The sequence below is a fragment of the Lissotriton vulgaris genome, chromosome 10 (genome assembly GCF_964263255.1).
Source record: "Lissotriton vulgaris chromosome 10, aLisVul1.2, whole genome shotgun sequence".
Lineage (NCBI taxonomy): Eukaryota > Metazoa > Chordata > Amphibia > Caudata > Salamandridae > Lissotriton > Lissotriton vulgaris.
In genome coordinates, this window is record NC_141698.1 from 611,501,581 (window position 1) to 611,529,351 (window position 27,771).

General features: G+C 43.7%; 1 protein-coding gene across 1 annotated transcript in view; it reads right to left on the reverse strand.

Annotated features, from left to right (window-relative positions):
* The window catches only part of WDR48 (WD repeat domain 48), a 535,194-nt gene that overhangs the window by 194,546 nt on the left and 312,877 nt on the right, over nt 1-27,771 (reverse strand). The window contains exon 13 of the mRNA XM_086941452.1: nt 13,453-13,549. Coding sequence (XP_086797578.1) covers nt 13,453-13,549 — 97 coding nt within the window. The remainder of the gene's footprint in view (nt 1-13,452; nt 13,550-27,771) is intronic.

A 27,771-nucleotide genomic window follows, 5' to 3' on the forward strand; every position in this document is an offset into this window, starting at 1 on the left:
TGTATGCAGAACAGTTTTTGAGGGACAATAGTGCCAGGCTTAAGCCCCATTCTAGAGCTACTCTGTGGACTCCCACAAATGTTGAAGAGATGAAGATGTTTTTGGGTTTAACTTTTTTGATGGGCTTGCTAAGGAAGCCATCAATGTCTTCATATTGGTCCACTAGTCCCTTGATGACAACAGCTATATATCCAGCAGTCATAAGTCGTGATCGGTTTTTGCTTCTTCTTCGGATGATGCATTTTGTTGATAATGGTTTAGCCTTGGCACGCGATCACCCTGATTGTGACCGTCTGTTTAAAATTCGGCCTGTCCTTGATCACTTTGTTGATCGTTTTTCTGAGATCTTTGCTCCTGGAAAAGAAATTGCAGTGGATGAGTCTTTGCTATTGTTCAAGGGCCGCTTGGTTTTTAGGCAGTACATTCCTAGTAAGAGGGCACGCTATGGAATCAAACTGTATATGTTGTGTGACAGTGAGACTGGATATGTCTACAATTTCAGGGTGTACACTGGTAAGGAGTCCAGCATTAACCCTCCTGGTTGTCCTTCCACTTTTGGAGTGACTGAGAAGATTGTATGGGAACTAGGTAGAGGATTATTTCACAAAGGCCACCATTTGTATGTAGATAACTTCTACACTGGTGTGCGGTTGTTCAAGGAGTTGGCCAAAGTGGGCACTGTTGCTTGTGGCACAATGCGCAGTAACCGGAAAGGTTTCCCAAAGGAACTTGTTTGCAAAAGGCTTGTGAGGGGACAGTCTACTGCATTGCGATGTGGGGAGCTTCTGGCTGTGAAGTTTTCAGACAAGAGAGATGTGTACATGCTGACTACTATCCATGACGAAAGTACTGTACCTCAGCCTGTTTGGGGTCAGGTTGCTGAAGTGCGCAAACCTGTGTGCATTCTAGATTACAATAAGTACATGGGTGGTGTTGACCGAGTAGATCAGAGGTTGGAACCTTATGATGCTATTCGAAAGGCTTACGTTTGGTACAAGAAATTGGCTATTCATCTTTTCCATTTGGCATCCTTCAATGCTTTTGTTGTGTTCCAGAAGTCTTGTCCTGAGTCGAAGATGCCTTTTGTTAAGTTTCAGGAGTCTGTAATAGCCAGCCTTGTACTAGTGGAGCAGGCAAGTGTTCCTAGATTTGGAGTGGTGGAGGAGGTGGCTAGATTGAAAGATCGCCACTTTGCTGAATTCATTCCTCCCACTACCGCAAAAGACTTTCCGACTAGAAGATGCAGAGTCTGTTGGCGTAGAGGCGTGCGGAAGGAGTCTCGTATGTACTGCCCTGACTGTCCTTCTAAGCCTGGATTGTGTCTGTCAGCTTGTTTTAAATCATACCACACGAAAAAGAAGTATTGGGAGTTTTAATGAGCTGTGAAGTGAATTGCCTGGTCTGTATTCTGTAAAAAAATTTGGTTTGTTTCAAGGTTTGGCTTTAGTGCAATGTGTTTGGTTTTAGAATTTGTGTAAGTTGATTTGTAGGTATTTCCATTTGTTTAGTGTTTTTTTGAAAAGAATAATTCTAAATGTGATTGTGGTGTGTGCAGGCTGGCGCTTGGATGGCGTGTGCGTAGACTGGCACTTGGCTGGAGGTGTGTGTGGATTGGTGTCTCCCTGGCAGAGTGCATGGTTTGGTGTTTTGCGGGTGGTGTGTGTGGATTTTTGTTTGGCAGGCGGAGTGCATGGTTAGGTGCTTGGCTGGCAGTGTGAGTGTATGGTGCTTGGCTGGTGGAGTGCAAGGAATGGTGTTTGGTTGGCGGTGTGTGTGGAGTGGCGCTTGGCTGGATGGTGTGCGTGGAGTGGCGCTTGGCTGGATGGTGTGCGTGGAGTGGTGCTTGGCTTGCGGTGTGCGCGGAGTGGTGCTTGGCTTGCGGTGTGGTGCTTGGCTGGCGGTGTGTGTGGAGTGGCGCATGGCTGGATGGTGTGCATGGAGTGGTACTTGGCTGTCTGTGCATGGAGTACTGCTTGGCTGGCGGTGTGTGTCGAGTGGTGTTTGGCTGGCGGTGTGTGTGGAGTGGCGCTTGGCTGGATGGTGAGCGTGGAGTGGTACTTGGCTGTCTGTGCACGGAGTGGTGCTTGGCTGGCGGTGTGCGTGGAGTGGCGCTTTGCTTGCGGTGTGCTTGGAGTGGTTCTTGGCTGGCGGTGTGCGTGGAGTGGTACTTGGCTGGCGGTGTGCGTGGTGTGGTACTTGGCTGTCTGTGTGCGCTGAGTGATGTTTGGCTGGCTGTGTGCATGGTTTGGTGCTTGGATGGTGGTGTGGGTGGTCTGGCGCTCGGCTGGCGGTGTGTGAGTACTAACTTTCTGTTGGTCACTACATACACTGCTAGTTGAGTGACACTCTACGCAGTCCATCATTTTGTTTAGTTGCTGTGGCAGATATATGGGCGTGTGAAAGTGATGGGCCCTTGAATGGCGCTGTCTGCTGGTGTGAGTGTTGTAATGTGATGGGTCCGCGGCTGGCGGCGTGAATGTTTTGTATGTGTCACACGTGCGAAAGGTGTATGAATGGCCTGTAAAGAGGTTGGTGCCTTGACGTGGCTTTACAGCTCACGAGCTGTGAGTCAGTGGTTCAGTTTATCATACTTTCAATTATACGCAGTGTATTTCATTTTTGTGAAATTACTTGCAAATAAAATTGTATGTACTGAATCATCACTCATCCTCGTGCCAAATCCAACCAGTATGTGTGTGTGTTTGCGGTTTAGATGGCTGTCCAGTAATATTTGTTTTTGTTTTCCCTTTTAGAAGTAGGGTGTACCTTGTCCCTTTTTGTGAATGTTGTAATGTGTTGCTTTTCCTTCCGGATGGTGTCAATGGTCTGGTGTATAACAGGTATGAAAGGTGCGTGAATGGCCTGTAAAACGGTTGGTGCCTTGTCGTGGCTTTACAGCTCACGAGTTGGGAGTCACTGGTTTGGTTTTTATGCATTTATTTATTGACAGAGCATTTCATTTTTTGAAATATCTTGTTAATAAAATTTTATGTACTGAACCATCACTCGCCCTCGTGCCAAATCCAACCTGTATGTGTGTGTCTTTGAGGAATAGTTAGCCGTGCTTGAATGTTTGACTTTTGAGTAACTCTGTTACGGTGTACATTATAGCTATAAATAACTTACTAAATTTCGATTTTATTGTTAAACCATGGAAGTATATGGTCATGTCTTTCTGGTGAATTTTATTGATTTTTTTCCACAATCTCCTGTAAACTTGAAATTGTCGGTCAAAATTTCCTTGAATCACACGCTCTCAAATTGAAAACTTAATTCTCCACCGTACAATTTGGACCGTTTCCTTTTGCAGCCACTATGCCTACCCACGCAAGTGAGGTACCATTTTTATCGGGAGACCTGGGGGAACGCTGGGTGGGAGGAAATTTGTGTGAGCCCAGTGACGCCACGCTTTCCCACGCAAAAAAAGTATGTAAACACTGATTTTTCCAGCAAAAATTGAGGTTTACAAGGGATTCTGGGTAAAGGAACGTTGGAGGATCCACGCAAGCCATACCTCCTTGGAAGCCCCTGGGTGTCTACTTTTCAGAAATGTGTGGGTTTAGTAGGTTTCCCTACATGGCCGTCTCGCACGGGGCCAAAAACCCAGTTAACCCCTCTTTCAAAAGCTGGTGCTATTGACATTCAATAGCCCCAGCTTTTGCAAGAGAGGTTACCTGGGTTTTTGGCCCCGTGCGAGACGGCCATGTAGGGAAACCTACCAAACCCACACATTTCTGACAAGTAGACACCCAGGGGCTTCCAAGGAGGTATGGCTTGCGTGGATCCTCCAACGTTCCTTTACCCAGAATCCCTTGCAAACCTCAATTTTTGCTGGAAAGATCATTTTTTACACACTTTTTTTGCGTGGGAAAGCGTGGCGTCACTGGGCTCACACAAATTTCCTCCCACCCTGCGTTCCCCCAGGTCTCCCGATAAAAATGGTACCTCACTTGCGTGGGTAGGCATAGTGGCGGCAACAGGAAAAGGTCCAAATCGTACGGTGGAGACATTACAATAACCAATAGCAAGATTACCTTCTTTTTTTAGGGGGGGGGGGGGGGGGGACTGAGTTATTGGACCGGGGCTCGGCGGGCATCTTTGGTAACTACCAAACCCAAACATTTCTGAAAACTAGACACCCGGGGGAGTCTGGGGAGGTATGGCAGGCGTGGGTCCCCCAATGTTTTCCTACCCAGAAATCCCTGCAAACCATAAATTTAGGTTAAAAAAACAGTTTTCCATACATTTTTGCGTGGGATCGCCGTGTCGGCACAAATGTCCTACCACCCTGCGTTCCCCTTGTTCTCCCGAGTAAAATGATACCTCACTTGTGTGGGTGGGCCAAAGGCCTGTGACTAAGGCAGGGGGGGCTTAATTTGCAACACTGAAATACTACTTTTTTCAACATTCATTTTTGGCCTGTTCTGCTTTGGGGCACCCACACAAGTGAGGTATCCTTTTACTCGGGAGAACAGGGGGAGCGCTGGGTGGTAGGACATTTTTGCCGGTACGGTGATCCCACGCAAAAAAGTTTGGAAAAGTGATTATTTTACCTAATTTTAAGGTTTGCAAGGTGGTCTGGGTAGGAAAACGTTCGGGGACCCACGCATGCCATACCTCCCTGGACTCCCCCGGGGGTCTACTTTTCAGATCTGTTTGGGTTTGGTACTTTCCAAAGAATACCACCGAGCCCCGGGCCAAAAACTCAGGTGCCCCCCCCCCCCCAAAATGAAGGTTGTTTAGCAATTTGGTATTGTAAATTCACCACCGTACAATTTGAACCATTTCCTTTCGCAGCCACTATGCCTACCCACGCAAGTGAGGTACCATTTTTCTCGGGAGACCTGGGGGAACGCTGGGTGGGTGGAAATTTGTTGATCCACGCAGATTCCGGAACTTTCCACCACAGAAATGTGAGGAAAATGCGTTTTTTTTCCAATTTCTTAGCTTTGCAAGGGATTCTGGGTAAGAGAACCTGGGGGTAGGCAGTCGAGTCACCCCATCCTGAATTCCCCTGGGTGTCTACTTTTCAAAAATATATAGGTTTGCTAGGTTTCCCTGGGTGCCGGCAGAGCTAGGGTTCAAAAACAAAAGGTAGTCTCTTTGCCCAAAAAGGCCACAATTTCACAGAAAAATTGAGTTGTGACCACGTTGCGTTTTGCGCTGTTTCCTGTCGCAGCCACTATGCCTACCCACGCAAGTGAGATACCATTTTTCTCGGGAGACCTGGGGGAACGCTGCGTGGGTGGAAATTTGTTGATCCACGCAGATTCCGGAACTTTCCACCACAGAAATGTGAGGAAAATGTGTTTTTTTTTCCAATTTCTTAGCTTTGCAAGGGATTCTGGGTAAGAGGACCTGGGGGTAGGCAGTCGAGTCACCCCATCCTGAATTCCCCTGGGTATCTACTTTTCAAAAATATATAGGTTTGCTAGGTTTCCCTGGGTGCCGGCAGAGCTAGGGTTCAAAAACAAAAGATAGTCTCTTTGCCCAAAAAGGCCACAATTTCACAGAAAAATTGAGTTGTGACCACGTTGCGTTTTGCGCTGTTTCCTGTCGCAGCCACTATGCCTACCCACGCAAGTGAGATACCATTTTTCTCGGGAGACCTGGGGGAACGCTGGGTGGGTGTAAATTTGTTGATCCACGCAGATTCCGGAACTTTCCACCACAGAAATGTGAGGAAAATGCGTTTTTTTTTCCAATTTCTTAGCTTTGCAAGGGATTCTGGGTAAGAGAACCTGGGGGTAGGCAGTCGAGTCACCCCATCCTGAATTCCCCTGGGTGTCTACTTTTCAAAAATATATAGGTTTGCTAGGTTTCCCTGGGTGCCGGCAGAGCTAGGGTTCAAAAACAAAAGGTAGTCTCTTTGCCCAAAAAGGCCACAATTTCACAGAAAAATTGAGTTGTGACCACGTTGCGTTTTGCGCTGTTTCGTGTTGCAGCCACTATGCCTACCCACGCAAGTGAGGTATCATTTTTCTCAGGAGACCTGGGGGAACGCTGGGTGGGTGGAAGTTTGTTGATCCACGCAGATTCCAGCACTTTCCACCACAGAAATGTGAGGAAAATGTGTTTTTTTTGTCATAATTTTAGCTTTGCAAGGAATTCTGGGTAACAAAACCTGGGGGTAGGCAGACGAGTCACCCCATCCTGAATTCCCCTGGGTGTCTAGTTTTCAAAAATGTATAGGTTTGCTAGGTTTCCCTATGTGCTGGCAGAGCTAGGACTCAAAAACAAAAGGTAGTCTCTTTGTCCAAATAGCACAAGATTTCACTGGGAAATTGAAGTGCAACCACGTTGCATTTTGAGCTGTTTCGTGTTGCAGCCACTATGCCTACCCACGCAAGTGAGGTACCATTTTTCTCGGGAGACCTGGGGGAACGCTGGGTGGGTAGAAGTTTGTTGATCCACGCAGATTCCAGCACTTTCCACCACAGAAATGTGAGGAAAATGTGTTTTTTTTGTCATAATTTTAGCTTTGCAAGGGATTCTGGGTAACAAAACCTGGGGGTAGGCAGACGAGTCACCCCATCCTGAATTCCCCTGGGTGTCTAGTTTTCAAAAATGTATAGGTTTGCTAGGTTTCCCTATGTGCTGGCAGAGCTAGGACTCAAAAACAAAAGGTAGTCTCTTTGTCCAAATAGCACAAGATTTCACTGGGAAATTGAAGTGCAACCACGTTGCATTTTGATCTGTTTCGTGTCGCAGCCACTATGCCTACCCACGCAAGTGAGGTACCATTTTTCTCGGGAGACCTGGGGGAACGCTGGGTGGGTGGAAGTTTGTTGATCCACGCAGATTCCAGCACTTTCCACCACAGAAATGTGAGGAAAATGTGTTTTTTTGTCATAATTTTAGCTTTGCAAGGGATTCTGGGTAACAAAACCTGGGGGTAGGCAGACGAGTCACCCCATCCTGAATTCCCCTGGGTGTCTAGTTTTCAAAAATGTATAGGTTTGCTAGGTTTCCCTATGTGCTGGCAGAGCTAGGACTCAAAAACAAAAGGTAGTCTCTTTGTCCAAATAGCACAAGATTTCACTGGGAAATTGAGGTGCAACCGCGTTGCGTTTTGCGCTGTTTCGTGTTGCAGCCACTATGCCTACCCACGCAAGTGAGGTATCATTTTTCTCAGGAGACCTGGGGGAACGCTGGGTAGGTGGAAATTTGTTAATCCACGCAGATTCCAGAACTTTCCACCACAGAAATGTGAGGAAAATGTGTTTTTTTTGTCAAATTCTAAACTTTGCAAGGGATTCTGGGTAACAAAGCCTGGTGGTAGGCAGTCGAGTCACCCCATCCTGAATTCCCCAGGGTGTCTACTTTCCAAAAATGTATAGGTTTGCTAGGTTTCCCTAGGTGCCGGCAGAGCTAGGGTGCAAAAACTACAGGTAGGCACTTTGCCATAAAAGGGTCAATTTGTAACTGCAAAATTGAGGTGTGACCACGTTGCATTTTGCGCCGTTTCCTATCGCAGGCACAAGGCCGACCCACACAAGTGAGGTACCGTTTTTAATCGGGAGACTTCGGGTAATTCAGATTTGTAAATCAACTGTTATTACCTAATGAGCTTTCTAGCATTTCTCCCTTTCAATGACAGACATTGTGTAAAAAAAAAATGTTTTTGAAAAATGACCAATAATTCTCAAGCTAGTATGGGTATTCCCAATTTTGAAAATGTGCAATTATATACTGTTTCTGAACTCTATATTTTGTACCCAAATCAGAAATACATAGGTGTCTTTCATACAGATTTTTCCATGTATACATTTTCTAAGACAAAGTGCTCTATACCCAGTAAAAGAAAAAAAAACATTGCAAGTTGCTGCTCAGTTTTAGGATCTGGGTTTTTTGGGTTCTTGGTGAAACTACAACTCCTATATATCCCCACAACCAGGAAGGTCTAACGGATGTAACAGTATATTGCTTTCCAAGAGCTGTCAAGATTAGAAAAAGTTATAGGTGAAAACGTTGAGACAAAAGGCTGTTTTTTCAACAAATTTTCTATTATTCCAAGATTTAACTGTTACTTTCGATAAAGAATCCTTCATGGATTTAGACAAATGACCCCTTTCTGAATTCAGAATTTTGTTTACTTTCCGAAAATGTACAGCTTTCTAGGATCCATTATTGCTTTCAAACTCTTTTCTACCATTAATTGGAAGGAGGTGGAAAGCTCTAAAAATAGCAAAAATAGGCTATGTCCCAGAAAAATGCCAAAACTGTGTGAAAAATGTTGGTTCCCTGACAAAAGACTGTCATTCCCTGAAAGCTGAGAAAACGGAGATTTCAGCCCCACAAACCCTTTTTTGATACCATTTTCAGGGAAAAACCCAGAGGCTTTCATTTGCAGCCCGTTTTTCCCATTTTTCTGAAAAAAACAAAAAAATCACTATATTTTGGTTAATTTCTGGGACCCCTCCAAGGGAATCCACAAACCCTGGGCGCCTTTGGAATCCACATGATGTTGGAAGAAAAGGACGCAAATTTGGCGTGGATAGCTTATGTGGTCAAAAAGTTACAGGGGCCTAAGCGCGCACTACCCCAAATAGCCAAAAAAGGGCTCAGCACAGGAGGGGAAAAGGCCCAGCAGCGAAGGGGTTAATCTTACTTTCCTTTAATCTAAATCAAATTAATACATTTTGTTTGTCAAAATCTCCCTCTCCCACAAACACTGCCAAGTAGCCACTTTATATTTTTAAACAGCACACACTATTAAATATTCCATAAGTATGTAATGCACTGAAAAACTGTTGATGCCTTTTTCTAAACAGAAAGGTATTATTAGCAAAGTACACAGGGTGTTGTCATCTTGCCAGTATTTTATAAACATGGCCAGCAATTGCATTTCAAAGACAGTAAAAACAAAATAAAAACACTTTTAATGTGTCCAAAGGCCTGCATTGTTCCCCTTTGAGAAATAAGGAGTCACTTCAAATTTGTTGAAAGAATCTGAACTATTACTACATGAATATTAAAGACAAAGTGTACAGGACTGTAGTGTTAAAAGGAACAGAGAATACTTAAAATGTTTTTAAAATTCCTGGTACTTCAGCAATCTCTAAATACGATGGCTGATATTTTCCTCTTACAAAGGTGGCTACCTAAATTACAAAAAATTAGAAAAAAACCTTTAAAATCAAAGATCAATATTTTTATATTCCAGTTCATTAAGGAAAGTTAGAGGTAGAGAAGACTAAGTTAGGTCACAGCAAACACAAGGGAGGACCTGGCTTGGAAGTTTGGGCTGGATGGTTCCCATGAGGAGCAGGGTCAAGACTGATTTGCGTATTGCTGGGTCCAAACTGGGGTGGCATAGTAAGCAAAAGAACGATGGATTAAACCCAGCTCTCTTGACTGGGGGTGAGTGGTTGAAAGGTTTCAGCACTCCATCCATCATCTTATGTTTGCTAAGTTAGGTCATGCACATGTCTCGACAAGAATGTGAAATGTTACATTTTCATGCGATTTGAGGCCATTTTATGTAATATTTGTGTTCTTCCTATAGTGCCAGTGATCTACCGGTCTGGAGGCAAAAAGACATCTAAGAATTAGGTCTACTAATATCTACCCTTATGCGAGTACCCACAGCCTCTGCGTTTTCACATACCATGTGATCTATAGTCCCCAAAACTTTCAGCATTGCTAATACCTGAACAAATGTCAGTTAAACACTCAGCAGGATTGAGACAGTGAGCACCCAAAATGTATGCTCCGACATTCCATGTCTGAGTAGTCACTGACATAGGTTCGCTCGGAAGAAGAAATGATTTTAATTGAAGGCATTCTATACCCGATTCGACCTCTCGAGGAGTTTATCTGATAAGCTATAGGAGCATTTGGTATTTTTATTTGATGTTTGAGACCTCATATATATGCCCTAAATTTACATCAAAAGCCTTCCAAACAGGTGCCACGATACGGACAAAAGATTGTTAGCATACAGATTAATTAGAGCTATATTGAAGCATCAAAGGTGATGGTACTCCTGAGTCTCAACCTTGATAATTTATGGAACAGCAGGCTGCAGCACAAGAAAAAAGATTGCAAGCACAGTTTTGATGAAAAAAGGAGAAGCTTGATCTGATCTTTAAGTTGCATCTTAGCCTAGACATTTTCACATTAGGAATGCTTGTTATTTATTCACTTCAGTTTGTCTGATATCTATGTATTTATTTTCTGATCTGTACCCTTTTCCTTTCATAATACAGTGTCCTGCACTATGTATCTGCATATGGCAGTATACGGTAGTAGTAAGGAATGGCTGAGGATGGCTCACACAAAAAATGTATTTGCCAGGGGGGTAGCTCCATAGCGAACAAATTCAGAATGAGATTCGGGATGATCTAGGAATCTGAAGAGTGCCTACATGCAGTTGCCCATAACTGGGCTCCTCCATTACACCCTGCCTGTGTGTGGTAGGTTTTGTCAGTGTGTAGTTCCACTGCATTTGCCTTTCAGTTGTTTTCTTTTCCACATTGTGGGTGGATGGTTCCTCTACGAAGACAGTAAATGTAACACAAGAGTGTCCCCCTTTAATGCTGCCTTTGCAAATCTGCCACCCTTTACCCAGTTTACACCTAGGAGCATTGATAAATAGAACCAATAATACCAAAAGGTGTAATTAACTACTGTATCACAAACAATACACTTTCATTAGTATCCTTTCCAGCAGCTTCCAAAGACATCAAGTGAACTGTTGTTTTCATTCCTTTATTTACACAGGAGTGAGTTAATATATCAGCGATCTTAGGCTCCATCCTAAAACCAGCATCATGCAACTGATGGAACTGCAAGTGATGTAGGAAGTATGTTGGCAAGGTACAACGTAACCATCCCCACCATTTGATATGTAATTTCAGACTGGTCATAACTGCTGTACATGAAACGGACAAAAGAAGATGTAACATTTGAAGTAATCAAAACTGTTGCGAATCTTGTACTGATAGACCTATACTCCTTATACCAGAGAGAGAGGGTTAAATGGTAGAGCTTGGCTGGAAGAAGGGCATAAGGGGGGAGGAAGCACATTGACTCATCCCAGCACAGTACACCCCACTGCATTCTGGTAAATGCAGTATGCTTACTTCAAAGTTGCTGTAGGTTTTCACCAAAGTTGGTGCAAGCAGTGCGGTCATCTCTAGACACGCGTGTCTGGATTCCGTCCTTCATCAGTAGAGAGAAGAACTAGTACAGATCAGAGAAAAGTCATCTGGGGTTGCTGAAATGCTTCCCAAGTCTTCACAGGGCACAGTCCAACTCCACAGGCACACAGGTCGATCTCAGGTGAGCTTGTCAGCTCAAGGGAGGATTTAAGCACAAGGAGGGAGGCAGTCCACTGCCTCTCATCGCAACACAGTTCAACACATTGCATTCTGGTAAATGCAGCATGCTTATTTCAAAGTTGCTGTAATATATTTGCTAAAGTTGGTGCAGGTCATATATGACTAGCTCTAAAAGAGTCACTAAGGGAAGTAAGTTGAACATTCTGGTAAATCCTGAGCCCTTTACCCCAGATACATGGACAGAATTAAAAGTATGAAAATAAGCAGACCACTCTATCTGTATGCAGGCAACCTTATCTAACAAAACGGACCACCCTTAGAGTAGCTATCCACAGCATAGTGGAATCTTGACTACGGAAAATTAGAGATTATGCCTCACCCTCATAGCAAGGGCATAGAAGCGCTTGGGTGGAAAGGTACAGTAAACCAACCAAGAGCAATGGCAGTCTTAGCTTCAACTTTTCAGGACACTAAAGCTGGCAAGATTTGATCAAAGGATGCAAGAGTTTTAATCTGGTCCAGATAGATGTCAAGGTGTTCTTACAAACTAACATAAAAGGCTTTCTCAACTACAAAGGACAACATTGGGAATGTAAGTATGGTACACCATCTCCTGGTTGGCCTGAGATTGCAATAGCATTTTGAGAAGGAATGACCAAACTGCCAGATTTAAGAAGGGACTGTGCAACTTGCTGACTCGCGGCAACTCTAAAAGCCACCAATTTACTGTCACTACTGAACAAATAGTCCAGCGGGCACAATTAATAAAACAACCTTGAGGTGGCATAGTGGATGTTTAAACCGAGGAAACAAATTCAACTTGCCCTCAAATTTACATTACTGTAGCGCTTTGGTCTTGCATTAAGTGACGGTAAACTTCTTTTGGGAAGCTCAATAATATTCAATGTCTGAAAGCAGAGATGAGAAGCAGTGTAGCATTCTGTTTATCCTCGTTAATTGTGGCCTATTCGCTCTCCTGAACCTTTTGCAACTGTGGCAAGGCAGCAGTCACAGACTTACTTGAGCTATTGATATAACTCCGCACTTTAGCTTTTGTCAGTCAGAGGTGAAGAACAGTTACTTACTTTCAATAAGCCTATTCAGATTGAATCTACAACTTCTAACCATTTTATTATCGAAGAAGTATCGCCAGACTAGTTCCTGAAACAATTTCAACTATGTCACAGATGTCACCACCTCAATGACATTACTGCTCCATAATGGCAGTCTGTGTGCTGGGAGATGAGTGCTGCCCAATTTCCCTGCTCCATAGAGATCCTAACAAAAAGAATGAGGCAACCACTGAAAATAAAACAAACATTAAAGAAAAAACCCACCCTTTACACGGGAAAGCAAGAGGGTAAACAGAAACTTGGTGGGATAATACAGTATCTACTAAAATAGCTCAGAAAAGGTGTTTATTTCTAATAGACAGGGCTGGACTGTTCTCAATTGAGCAGGACCAATGCTGATTTGCATGTGGTTGCACCCTGTCCGGAGTGGTGCACAGGTAAAAGAAATATGGAATGAAATGCAACGAGAGTGGCTGCCTATAACAGGTTTTTGCAAGCCTTCTTTTCATCATCTTTAATTTGATCTGAATGTGCACCAGTCCCATACTTTCTATGGTGTAGAAGCCGAACTGCAGGTCATTCAGGTTCAACACGGCTGAAACCAGTCTGGGGTTACTTTTGTTGCCATTCAGAAGAGACATGCACAACTGTTTCTATTGGAGCAGAGCAAAACACTTATTTTAATAAGACTGCTTCGTACTGGGGTGGGGCACAGTGAGTAAACAATGGAAAGCGATGAACAATTGCCAGCGGCAGAGACCGCTACAAAGTATTCCACATATCACCATCTGCTTTGTTATCCAGGCCTACATCCAAGACATTGTAATGTAATGATGCATTACAAAACATATCCCCACTGAGAAATGAGCTAGCTTTTTGTTTCTGCCTGTAGGTTTCTGCAAAATTGCTAGAGCCAATAATGTTGCTGAAGGGAATATAGCGGAGGCACCACAATGAAGATAATTGAATTATCACGAGGGCATTATCGTTTCAGACAACTTAAAGTAAGTGCAAAAAAGTGGAATTGAAACACACACACACACAAGACACTGGCATTCAAAGTTTAAACACCCACAAATAAAATTAAAACTCACGTTTTGGGTCCGAACCGTCTGGACTGCTGAATCCAGCATCTTTCGCAGAGACCCATGCCGCAAAGCAGTCACTCTCATCTAAAGTAATTGTCAGCATCTATTAAATACATCAAAGGGTAGGTAAAGACAATCATATATTCAGCAACACATTTCTGAGCGCAAAATAGCATTTTCTATCAAGGAACCACCTTGTTTGCCAACAGATGCAAGTATATTACAAGTATGAATAATATTTTCTAATAAAAGTGGGAAAGATGCCAGAAGTTAAAATACCAACTCTATTTCAACTAATATAAAAGATTAACTATAAGATGCCATATAATTAACTGATATCGGTTCTGCATTGATACGGGTGCTCCAAAATATGGGGCTGGTTAGAGGGAGTGGGTAGAAGGGTGAAACAGTACCATTGACAAGGACTTACAATCTTACACCCACCTTCTGTCATCGTAAAATGGTGGCATGGGTCTATATTTCATATTTTTGCTACAACTAACTCATGAATAAATCATTTCAATTCTGCTATTTTTCCAACCATTACCCAAAAGAAATCCACAGTAGTTTCCATCAACATGAACGAATGAACAAATAACTTGTAAATTACAAGCGTACACCTAAGAAGCATCTTGGTGCTGGATTCCAGTAGAACAGACACTGACAACACAGTGTGAGAATATAATCAGATTAGCAAAGTAGGTGTGTTTTTACATATTTACTACAAACAACAAGGAAAGTATATTAATATAATCTGGAAAACGTGCTATAGCTGCGGACCACATACAGTGTCTCAAGGAATGTGGTATAATATTCTGTAGGGAAGCCATCTGGTCTGGGAGGTGACGGTGGGTGAAGGTGAGAACCGCAGCACGTTCCACATGATCCAGAAGCCTATTAACATTCCAAGACAGTACGCAGAAGTGCACCATTATGGGGTTCGGAGTAATCATGAACCATTGGACAATGTAGTGAAGGGGCCAGTCAGGGTCCAGCAGCGGAGCATGGAGTGTCCCAATTAGGCCCCACATGAAGTTGCGACAAGAAAATCGTAGTTATGAATTTTATGGAGGTGTGTCAAAACCTAAAACGGGAAATGTAAAGTAAACATACATACAATGTACATCAAACTACTGAAACATCAACAACCCGTAAAGAGGTTCTACCTTTCAGGAAACTCATCTTATGGAGGGATTGCTGCCCCTATCTAGGGTGTAAGGGGTTTGACAGGGTCTTCCACTTAGGGTACACCAGTGGGTCTCAAGGAGTTCCTAACCTGCTGCGACGTTCCTTTCCTCTTTGTTTCCCATCCTGCACGTGACCCCCAGCGCCACTTCCTTCTCCTGTCGGGAACTTTAGAGGCCCAGGTGATCACCTTAGTATGCATCTATGCACCGCCTGCTGTCCTTAATGTCTGTCTCCAGGACCTTTACAAGCTCCTTTTGAATTTAGCAAAGGGTCTTACATTGCTAGGAGGTGACTACAACGCAGTGCCTGACCCAGAGATTGATACCACCGGGTCCCTTACAAAATCTAGACGTGCTGGGGCGTGTCACCTCACAGAATGGACTGCCACTCTTGGCCTCTGTGATGCTTGGAGGGTGTGTCACCTGAGGCTTTGCCAATTTACCCATACTTCAGCTGCCTATCCTACTCAATCACGAAAAGACAATTTCTTTTACCAGCCACTGAATGTCAAGCACTCGCAAAAATGTAAATACTACCTTGTGGAGTATTGGATCACACCCCACTCCTCCATCTTGGACCTCCCAAATCAGGCCAGCACCCCATGTGCGTCCTAATGCCTGGTATCTCCAGGATAAAAACTTTGTTCAAGTCCTTAGTGCTCAACTCCAAGCTTACTTCCGCCATAATTTGGAGTCATTGGAGAGGATTGGCACCTAGTGGGCTGCCAGCAAGGCAACTATGCAGGGGTTTGCTGGTGGGAAAATTAGGTTTCAGGAGTGTGCTTTCCCTTCCCACATCACTCAGTGGGAAGCCTGTGCTCTTAACTTGGAAAGGCGCCTAGCGTCTGATCCCCAGTGGAACATCGCCCGACAACTGGGTCTCCTCCCTTGAAGCTGCCAAACACCTTTGGCGGGCCACAACTGCCCAGAGTTATGGCTGCGGGGACAAAAACGGGTAATTGCTTTACTGGTTGGCTCCCGCCAGCAGGTGAATAGAATTCTACCTGAAATTATTGACAAGAGCAGTTGCCCGTGTCACACTCTTCCCGAGATTGCGCAGGCCTTTGCCTGTTATTATACATGCTTGTATGCGGCACTCACTGGGAGAGACAAGGTTTTCCCTGACCATCTCCTTGATGCAGTCCCTTTCCCTCGCTTGTCTCCTGCTGAAACTCAAATGCTTGATGAACCCTTTACAGCTGAGAAGGTTGAAGAAGCCTGGTCTGGGTTGGCACAGGGGAAAACTCCCAGAGCAGATGACTTCCCTACAGAATATTATATCACATTACATGAGACACTATCTCCCCACCTTTTATCCCTTGATCAGGAGGTGTGTCACACAAACACCTCTCCCCCCGAACTGGATTCGGCCACCATACTGGTAATCAACAAAATACAACTCCCTTCCACGTCATGTACAGACTACCGTCCAATACCACTCCTCAATTGGAGAGGTCAACATTTTTGCAACTATGCTAAGCATGTCCTCGCTACGTTGATCCATCCTGATCAATGCTGCTTTATGTCGGCACAAGGCACTGCAGACGGCTTTACATGGCCCTGGTTCATCAACAGATTACCACATTATCTAGCCCTCCTTTTTATTGACTTCGAAAAAGCTTTCAATACAGTAGACAGGGGGTAATCTTCAGCTAGTGCCGACACGGGCTGGCATAAAACCTTAATTTCGTGGTATGGCTTGTGCTCTCCACTCCTGTCCCACAGCACATGTCCAGATTAATGGGGTCCCCTTAATCTTTTTTTGTTGTTGTTTTTAATCATAAACAGCATCCAAGAATTCCTTTTCACCAAAACCTGTAGGAGGCCATAACCAGCAGAGGACGATCTTTCATATTGTGCCAGTAGGTTGGTTGAAGGGGCTCACACATTAGAAAATCTGACTAGCTGACACCTGAAATGAAATCTGTGAAATGAAATTGAAGTGTTGTGGGAAAACTCTGGTAGAAATATGATCAGAATAAAAACAAAGTGGCTATAAAGGCTCTGTCAAAAAGATCCTGCTTTTGTCCTAGAAGCTACTTGTCCAAAAAGGAAATTACATACAATCTTTAATACATTTCTGAATCTTGAATGCATCAGTTAACCCAGTCCCCTTCAGGTCCTTCTTTCCAGGTGCTTTGTAACTCAAGGGCAAACCACTTCACTACAAAAGTAAAACTTCTTGAAATATACTTTGAGCAAGCAAAAGGAGAACACTCCAACTCTTTCAATCTCACCTTCAAGTCACATATTATGGCAAGGACTGATGTTACTCCTCCTCAAAGCCTTAATGCTTTGAAGTGAATTTAAACTTGCTTATATAAAAACTTATATTAAAATATGTGGCACTGATCTGACCAAACCTATGTACAGACGGATAGCTTATAGAACACTCTTAGCCAAACTCCTTAAATGAATTGCTTTCACAGAAATATCTGCATTTACTGATGAAAATAACCGGCTCTTCAACCATCACACTGGATTTGGTGCTTTCTGTGGCATTGGAGCAGCCTTAATAACCACATGAAATGATACCACATCTACTCAATGGAATAATGGTACTTCTACTTGATCTTCCGTTGCTGTTTGATAGAGTTGATCAGCTTCTGCTTCTACAGAGACATAATGCAGGAGTTTCAAGGAGCAGTCATGAAATAGATTACTTCTTACCCCAATGACAGATCTCTCAGCATTCCACTTTCTCCCTTCTCCTTAGCATCACTGAATTTCATAGCTAACAAGCCTCCCGGCTTGACCATCTTGTTCAGTGTTCACTTCTGCCCTCTATCAAAGCTTAGCTCCGCAAGGGATACAACCTTGCCAACGACACTCAAGTTATGTTAAAACTGGAAAATGACTGCTGTACCACCAAACAGTGCTAATGGACCACCTCAAAATAAATACCTCAAAAATGATTCAAAACCTAAGATAGTAGTTTGTGGCAAATGAACACACCATCACCCTTTTATCAGCAGGCCTCAAGAACTAGACTCACCAAAATATAACCAAGCCAAAGTAAGGAACTTGGGGCAATTATGGACTCCATTCTCAAGCGTATGACTTAAGTAAGCCAAGTGAACAACTGCAGGGTCTATATATGATGGCTTCAGCTAATGTTTGCCCACCATGGCTTACCTCAAAAAAGTTCCATCTACCATTGTTTTAGTACTTTCTTGTGACTGTGGCAACGGAGCACTCTTGTGGACACTTTGCAAATATGAGTATTTAAAATACAGTTGCCAGACAGCTTTTCAACTGATCAATCTCATCTCACAGCACACTTGGTTTTATATCAGGCCACTGACTTCCTATGACTAGACCTTCAAAGAATGTGCATCACTCATTGAGTTGACCACTCTTCCATTAGCAGAAACTTTGCACCTCTGACCAAACAAGACAACTATGCTCCTGGCTGGCTAGTCTTTTCCCCATCCCACTGTTTAAAATTTCTAAAAAAGGCAGAAACTTGAGTTTCCCCTCCAGATCGACAAGCTCTGGTGCGTAATCCCTGTACAAATGAGAACAACTAATAATCACCTTGAATTCTGGAAAAACCCTGAAAGCCCTTCCAGATTGTCACACAATATAGATGGCTTTATATGAAGGAAAGGAGACATGCTTGACTGTCTAATCTCAAAATCTCCACTTTTACAACATTTGATGCACCATGTGTAAAGTGGGTCTTTGAATCTCACTAAAAACCTTCCTTAAAAGGTCCTGATACATTCATCATACATTCAACAATACAAACCAGGAGGGCACCCAAGAACCTAAACCAAACAGGGAGTACTTAGAAGCCTTATCAGGAAGTATGAAGCACTACAAATTCTACAATACAATAACATGAACTGACACCAGATACAAAACATATCTTAGAAATCATGTCAGCATCCCAGTCATTAGGGAAACACAGCATTAAGGTTAACCAAATTGGAAGTCAGAACATGAGTTCACTGTCCTTTTATTATGCCCATAATATATGGCTATGAGCATACCCTTGGCATTACTTTCATCATACATGCTCTGAATCAGATCCTCACATCCCTGGAACTGGTCCTAACCATGTACGCTCCATGATGCCTTTCAGCACTGCAATTGATAGGACACTTTCCTTTACTATTCCTGTCACCCACTGCACACAGAAAGGTATAGCAACCCGCAACTGTAATGAATAGCTCAGGAACTCTTACTCATCGAAGCACTACTTGCCTCCTGCCAATAAGTGCTAGTCTGACAAACCAATTCAGAGTTGACAGACGTCTAGGTACAACACACAAAAACACCAATTTGGGGACATGCTGCAAGTTATGTCGAATAATATCCGCTCCATGGCTCAAAACCTCACTCTAGAATCAGGTGATCACAAATTAGCTCCAAACTACATGAACGATTCGTGCAGCTTCATATGTTGATTTTAACTAGATTTTTATTGAAGCAGTAGTCAAGTCAAGTCAATCCACTTTATTTGATTAATTAAAATCATAGAAGTACAAAATACATTTGAACAAAATTAAACTAGCCCCCTTTAAAAACAATTTCATATATTCTTTAAACATTATTTTAAATCCATAAAATTACCTAAATAGTTAAAAAATTAAAAAGCCATGCTATAATAGGCTGAATAGTTATACAGTTTTTAATCTGACATCTTTTTTGTTTAATTCGCATAGCAGCTACAAGAAAGCTAGCAATGGCAAACATATCCCTAGGGTTACTCAGCATTTGAAGGTGGAGTAAGACAGGTCTGACTTGCAAAAAACCCTTGCCAATCAATATAGGGATTTTAAAACTTCCTTCGGATTACATTAAAAAAGTCACAAAACATCATAAAGAGCATAGTATCTTGTACAGAATAGTTATCACTTTGGCAAGGAGCTGCATCCTCAGGTTTACACCACACAGGGAACTCACCCAGAGTTAAGTGTATCACATTAAAACAGAACCTGGTCAATAACCAACGATGAAAGGCCCTGTTCACCAATTTCAAATAGGGTTCAATTAACAGAGTAGTTTTGGTAAAAAAATGAGCCCTAACTAAGGGCTTCTTCATCTCCTGTTCTTCCTGTTCAAACATCAATACATTCATAAAATTCATTTTGACCCACTTAACATCTTCCTTACAGATTCTGTCTGGTGTTTCAAACAGTTCTGGTCGCCCCAATTTGATAGCATGTGCTTAACATAAAACAACCACACAACCACTTAATTTTACTAGCTTTATCCAGTTTGACACAATCCCATAGGATTTGATGATTCAGGGTCAATTCTGGATTAAGCCAGGTTAAGCCAGCACAATAGTGGGGCTGTACTCAAAATGTCTGAAACATAGCCCTGCCCTAATTCCGGATGTATGGAAAAAGTTGGGGTTGACTGGGGTACAGACATAAGACTATGCAGGAATTTATTTTCAGCTTTCTGCAACCCCTCCTGCTGTTTAAAACCCCATATAGAAGAACCATAGGAAGCAATGGCAAGGCACTTTGAGCAATATACCTTAAGGATAGCTTCCACCGGCCTAGCCCCCAAGCGCTGGGCAAACTAACAAAGATGATGCAGATCTAGAAACTGCATTTTTTAAATTTTAATTAGCCTCTGTCGTCAAATAAAACCCCCAGGTATGTGAATGAAAACACCCTAGTCACTTCCACCCATTGCAGTAAAAGGCCTTAGTTTTCCTATAGCTTTTACCGGTAGTCATAATATGGGATTTCCCTGTATTACCAACCAGGTCCAGTGACCTCATGTAAGCACTAAATGCATCCAGTAGCCGCTGAAGGCCTACCGCGGTCCGTGCTAAAAGTATGGCATCATCCGCGTATAGGAGAACAGCAACAAAACATTCTCCTACACGCGGGATATCCGGGCTCGCCTCTGCTAGGGATTTATCCAAAGCGTTAATGTAGAGAGTAAAAAGCAAGGGCGCCAATTTTCACCATTGACAGACGCCTCTCTCTGATTTAAAAGGCCTAGTGTGTTTGCCATCTTGGGAGGTCCTAACTGAGGCTAAAAGATCCCGGTGGAGATCCACCAAAAAATAAACTAAACACGGCTCAATCCCCATTTCTAACAGGATACTCCACAGCTTCGACCTGTTAACCAGGTCGAAAGCGGAGGATAAATCCATAAATGCCATCTGTGGGGATCCTTCTAATACTATTGTACATTTATTAATTAATAAGTACAGATTAAGACATTGATCCATGGTGCTTCTATGTTTCCTAAATCCATATTATAAATTGGATAGGATCTTGTTGTCATTGGCCCAATCAGAAATTTTAGCTAAGACCACCTTACCTAATATATCGTCCACTGAATCAATCAGTGATATGGGTCTATTGCACTGCGGATCCCCTCTGGCGTTTTTTTTAAAACAGGAATGATAGTTGAGTGGCACCAAGAAGCGAGAAACCCCTGCGACCCAGAGGCGTTAAAAACATTTGCCAATACTTTCGCCCAGTATTTGGGGTCAGATTTATATAGATCGGCTGGCATACCATCAGGTCCCAGGGCTTTGTTACTGGAGGTCTCCTGTATGGCTCTCTCAATATCCGCCTCACTAAACACAAATGGTGCTACTTCCAAGGGAGGTGAAAGCCTAAGGGAGGTATATGTTGTCTTGTCAAAACCATAAATTCCTTCAAAATGAGCCAACCACTGTTCTTCAGTGATATTGTTATCTTGATTGTCATTTTTAGATCCCCAAAAAAGGGGTATTAACAATTGCTCAAAATCTGGAGCTATCCTTCAAAACCTCCACAGATAAAAGAGCATTCCATGCCTCTGTCTTAATCTCAGTCTTTTGTCTTTGAACAGCTAATTTGTAAAGCTTCCTTAGACTCTCTATCCGTGCCTTCTCACGAGGTACACTTTTCAAGGCTAAAATAAGGGAGAGATGTGCACGTGAACACTTTATCAAACCACCTTTCACACATGTTCCTTTGGGTCTGCTGGCAATGGACAAGTCTGCTGCAATCTGTCTACATATGCCCCCAAAGGCAGTAAGAACCTCACTCTTTGGATTTGAGGAGTCTGTACATATTGCAAGCTCCCCTTCCACCTTAGAACACAAGACTTTGAAAAGGGAGTCTGGAGTGACTTGAGCCCATTTAAGCCTCCTCCCTTGGTCACAAGATACCAATAAATGTCTAACCCTTTTTCCCCCTTACCATGTCCATAAAACAACAGCTAGTATGCAATACTAACAGAACACTGTTATGGTCACTGAAGGGAGACACCCTAGCATTATAAAACTCTACTTTATCTAATAACTGGGGGGACAAAAATACATAAATCAATAATAGTGTCACTTCTCCTTGACTTGAATGTTGGGCACCGCTCTGAAGGTGTAAAAAAACCAGGTTCAAAGAGATCAGCTTCTGCCAAAAGAGATTCCAAAGCCTCCCCCTGATGGGAGTGCTGAAAGTGAGGAGTCACCAAATGATTATGCCCTAGATCATCATCAATAAAACAATTCAAACTACACAAATGTAAATTAAAAATCACCCAAAAGTACTATATAATAAGAAGTGGATTGCCTTAGTTTATAATCTTCTAAAAATAAGTTCAAAAAGCACAAATGTTGATTCCTAAAATCAGATTCCCCATAATTATAGAAATTTACGACTAATAGCTTGGGATGAGAAGGGAAACTGACTTCAACTGCTAAGCAGTTTGGATAGTCTACCTCGACCCTTTTGTAAGGAACCCTTTAATTTAACAGAAAGTAAAAGGACCAAGCCACCAAAAGCTCTACCCGCAGGTGCTGGCAGAGCTGATTGAAAATAGGAACTAAAACCATCCAACCAAAAGTTTTCTCCAATGTCCCATGTATCCTGAAGTGCTATTATATCGTAAGATCTGATAAAATCTAGCCAAATTGGGTCATTTTTTCGATCTAAGGCCCGCAATGTTCCAGTTTTTAATAGTACATTTAGGGGAAATTTCGACTCCTATACCCTCGGTCCCAGAACTATAAGGGGGCAGTTCAGGCATACACTCATTCTTCCCCTCCAGTCAATTGTTACCATCCAGCTGTGTAAGTGGCGAAAATCTATTTGAGAGGGGTAAGGGTCCCACAACAGGCCCAGACACGTGCGTGGCCTGGTCAGAAGATGCTATCCTACTAATTAAATCAGATCATCTTACCGAATCAGTACTATGTCGATGAAATTTTAGGGGTGGACAACTGTTTCTTGGTTCAGGCACCCTTTTTACTTCATGAGCTTCCGATGGAGGATAGAAAAAACCTAAAGGTAATGCCCTAATATCACCCCTCTCCAACCCAGAAGCACCCCATAGCAGCCTATCCGCCATGTTCCTCCTATTGAAATTAACTATAATGCAGTCAACTTGCACTTATTTAGGTCCAATACCCACCCAAGACACCCGACTAGCCTTTATGATATGAGAGGACAAATCAGATAGGCCACTACAATAATTGTTACACCAATGTTTTGTCTTGCATAGCAGGGCCACCGTTGATTCACTCGCTCTATCTGAATCGCTAAGCGGTGGGATCCCTACAAGGACCACAACCAAAGGGGTAGCTTCTAGAGGAAGATTTATCCTGCATTCGTTATGACATAAATGACTGTCATTGGGTGCCCAATTCCTGACATTCGGTAGGTACTGAACAAGAGGTGGAACATTAGCTATGCTAGTAGCAATTTGGGTAAGATTGCCCCCTTCTGGGACCCTGCCAAAGCTAAGCCCCCTGCTTCTAGCAGGATTAGGATTTACCTGTTCCCTTAAAAGACATAAAGGTTGTGTTTCAAGGGTAACCCTTTCGGGGTTAGACATACTATTTGTACGTGGTGTAGGGAGAGAAACTGGGTTAAAATTAGGAATGACTTGTGACGAAACAATAGTATTACTTAAAAAGGAATCCAACTTCTCATATTTTTTCTTCAGTTCCGCCACACATAAGTTCAAAGTGTCTGGCGCCCTCTGATGACGTCCCCCGCTAGAGCGGAGTGAAGCCTCCTGGATGGTGTAGTTTGTCACCTGGCCGTTCCCCTCACGGCGATGTGGCGGTACAGCTGGAGCTGCCGTTCCCCTCACGGCTATGGAAAAAGCAAGGTATGGGCAAATGTAGAGGGTGAATGTTAGCCGCTCCCCTCACAGCATAGCTGTGTCAAGATTTGCACGTTCCGGGCTGCGCTGGCTATGAAGGCCTCTGGCGCCCTCTGATGACGTCGCCCTCTGTAGAGGGTGAATGTTAGCCGTTCCCCTCACGGCGTAGCTGTGTGAAGATTTGAGCGTATTGAACCAGTAAGAAAACAAGTTACTTACCTGTAACTTTGGTTCCCCAGTATTGGTAACTTTCATAGATTCCCATGCTTTGTATCATTCCCCGTCGTCGGAATGGGAGCCTCGGTAAATAAAGAATACCATTGTAGTAAGCACAAAAGTGAAAAAAAGGCCTAGGCCTCATCTCATTTTGTAGCTTATCCACCTCTTTTTGTAAAAGAGACCAAATTCTTGCAGTAACCATTCAGAGCAGCCTCACTACATACAACCTTCCTGAGAGAGCCTCTGAGCCTCAGATTTTCGTAGCCGTTGTGGAACAGCAACAATCTCTGTACAATAAGGCTGAGTTTTCCCAGGGGAGGAGGGTGTGCGCATAGGAATCTATGAAAGTTACCAATACTGGGGAACCAAAGTTACAGGTAAGTAACTTGTTGTCTTGCCCCAGTTTTGGACTTTCATAGATTCCCATGCTTTGTATCAGAGTAGCTAGCAGTAAACATAAGGCATATTTTGTCACCTGTATGTCTGCAAACGCAACGCCTTATTCTGATAAGAAAAACAGATATATATATATATATATATATATATATATATATATATATATATATATATATATATATGTTACAAAATATGAAATACAGGAAGGCGGGATAGTAAGGAAAGCTCACCGTCTCATTGAAAAAGGTTCCTCAAGACTGCTTGACCCACTGCTGCATCCTCTCTCACAGAAAAATCCAAGCAGTAGTGCCGAGTGAAGGTGTAGATACTGCTCCACGTCGCCGCTCTACAGATGTCCTTGATTGGGACTCCTGAGAATAGAGCCACAGATGAAGCAATCGATCTTGTAGAATGTGCACGAACTGTTCGCTCAAGTGGCTTGCCTGCCTCTCGATGGCAAAACTGGATTGCCTTCGATATCCAGCGCGAAATACAGGGTTTAGAAATTGGACATCCTTTCTGCAGAGCACTGTAGGAGACAAATAGCTGGGAAGATTTCCTGAATTGCTTTGTCCGCTCCAAGTAAAATTTTAGACATCTATGAACGTCTAAAGAATGTAACACCCTCACTGCTGGCGTAGAGGGCCATGGGAAGAAGGACTTTAAGATCACAGGCTCATTCAGATGGAACTCTGATGGGACTTTTGGAATAAATTTCAGATTTGTCCGCAAGATGAGAACATCATTTTTGAATTGCAGGAAAGGTTCTACAATCGTGAATGCCTGAAGCTCACTAACTCTTCTAGCCGATGTCAAAGCTAAGAGAAGAGCAAGTTTCCATGAAACAAACTTCATATCCGCCCTGTGAATAGGCTCAAACTGAGCTTTCATCAGGTGTGATAGAACCAAATTAAGGTGCCAGGCCGGTGGTGGAGGCCGGACTGGAGGAAAAACTCTGAACAAGCCCTTCAGAAATTGTTTAACAATCCTTGCAGACTAAAGGGAAAGACCTGATGACGTGCGTCTAAATCTGGAAATGGCCGCCAGATGCACCTTCACAGAAGAATGAGCCAAACCAGACTTGGCCAGAGACAGGATGTAAGGCAAAAGCTGATGCGGTGCCAACGTGTATGGGTGTATATCTTGTCTCCGACACCAAAGGCAGAACCTTTTCCACTTCGCCCGATAAGTCTTATTTGTACTTGGCGCACGGGCCTGAGCCAGAATGTCTCTACATTCCCCTGGGAGATTTAAATTCTGGAACTCTCTGTAATCAGGAGCCACGCTGTCAATTGGAGTGAGTTCAGATCCGGATGTAGTACCTGTCCGTGAGCCATGGTCAATAGCGCCTGAACAGGCCGCAGGAGAATCGGGTGGTCTTGAGAGAGAAGAAGTTCTGTGTACCAGAATTGCCGGGGGCACGCTGGTGCAATTAAAATCATCCTGCACGGTTCCGCTTTGAGTTTTCTGATCAGTCTCGGGATTAGTGGAATTGGTGGAAAGGCACAGACAAATGCGCCGTACCAAGCTATCAAAAGTGCATTACCCATGAATCCCTGATGGTGATCCCTGCTTGCGTAGCACTGGCATTTGGCGTTCTGCGGTGTCGCAAAAAGATCGATGGTTGGGGTCCCCCAACGTGAAAATACTTCCTCGAGAATGGTCTGATCCAATTCCCACTCGTGGCTGATTGATCTCTGGCGACTTAAAGCATCCGCTGTGGAATTGAGTGCCCCCGCGAGATGTTCCGCTGATAGAATGATCTTGTGTTGGATCACCCAGTTCCAAATTTTCTGTGCTTCCTTTGAAAGGGTACAGGATCTAGTCCCGCCCTGCTTGTTTATGTAGTGCATGGCCGTGGTGTTGTCCGTACGAACCAGCACTTTACGGTTCTGGATCCTTGGAAGGAAAGCCTGCAAGGTTAGACAAATAGCCATAAGTTCTAGCAGATTGATGTGGAATCTGCATTGGACTGCGCTCCAATGACCACTGACTTTCAGCTCTTGTAGAACCGCTCTCCAACCCTCCATGGAGGCATCTGTTGTCAGCACCATGGGAGATGGAGGAAGCTGGAATGTCAAACCCACTGAGATGTTTTCTTTTACCAACCACCAGCTGCTTGCTTTCATCACTGGTGTTACCACGATTTTGTCGTCTAAGGAGCCTGTCGCCTGACGCCATTGTTTGTCTAGTTGCTCCTGCAGTGGGCGCATCCGAAGCCTGCAGTGCGGAATCAATGGTATGCAGGATGATATCGGTCCGAGAAGGGATTTGTACCGAACGACCGACAAAGACTTCCTTGTCTGTAGGAGACGAGCTGACAGAATAAGCTTGCTCTGGCGTTCTTCTGACGGGAAAGCTTTGCAGCAATCCGTATTCAGGATCGCACCCAAAAACTTCGCCCTCCTGGATGGCCGCAGGATTGATTTCTCTGTGTTGAGCCGAAGGACCAGCTGCTTGAAAAGTTGACTGCAGCTCGTGACCGCTGTGGAAGCTTCTTGGAATGAAGGAGCCTTTACTAGCCAATCGTCCAGTAATGGGAAGACTTCTAAAGACTTCCTCCTTAGAAAAGCTGCCACAGGAGCTAGTACCTTTGCAAAGATTCTCGGTGCGGACCGGAGACCAAAAGGCATCACCTTGAACTGAAAGTGGCTCTTGCCTACTGTGAATCGAAGATATTGCCTGTGAGCTGGGTGGATGGGCACATGGAAATATGCATCTTCCAAATCCAGAGTTGCCATGTAGTTTCCTGGATTGAGCAGACGTAGAATGTCTGGAAGGGTGACCATCCTGAATGACAACCTGATGGCTCTATTGCCCCCTTGAGGAAGAGTTGGTGGGCCTCGAGACGAAGAAGACCAAGATGTTTGGGCTTGGTGGCATCTGGAGCCCTTGTTGGAGGAAGATGTTGGAACTCCAAAGTGTGTCCTTTCTTAATGATATTCAGAACCCACTGGTCTGATGATATCACCTTCCGGCTGCATAGACAATGGGCACTCCTGCCCCCCACTGGTATTAAAGAAGGGACAGGAACAGTAGACACTATCCTCGTCGACGTGGATGATGTAAGCTTATTCGACAACGAACAAGAATCGGGCACCTTAAACGTCGACGACGGTTTAGATGCCGTCGACGCCGCTACTGTCGACGAGGCCATCTTCAGAGACAAGTCTTTCCTGACAGGAATCGACGACGTACCTGTCGTTTTTGTCGTCGACGGACGCGGTTTTGTGTCCAAAGATGTTTCCTGAGGAGCAGAATAAGGTTTTTTGCCATTCCTTTCCTTATTAGAAGGCGGAGAGGTCACAGAGACTACCTTCTTTGCTGCCTGTGAATCCTCAAGCTGTCCCTGCCTCTCCTTTACACCGTGGTGAGGAGATTTTAGGGAAGTAGGCCTATCAGACCTATCAGAGGTCCCAAGCAAGGCCTTAACAGGGGGCTCTGGAAACGT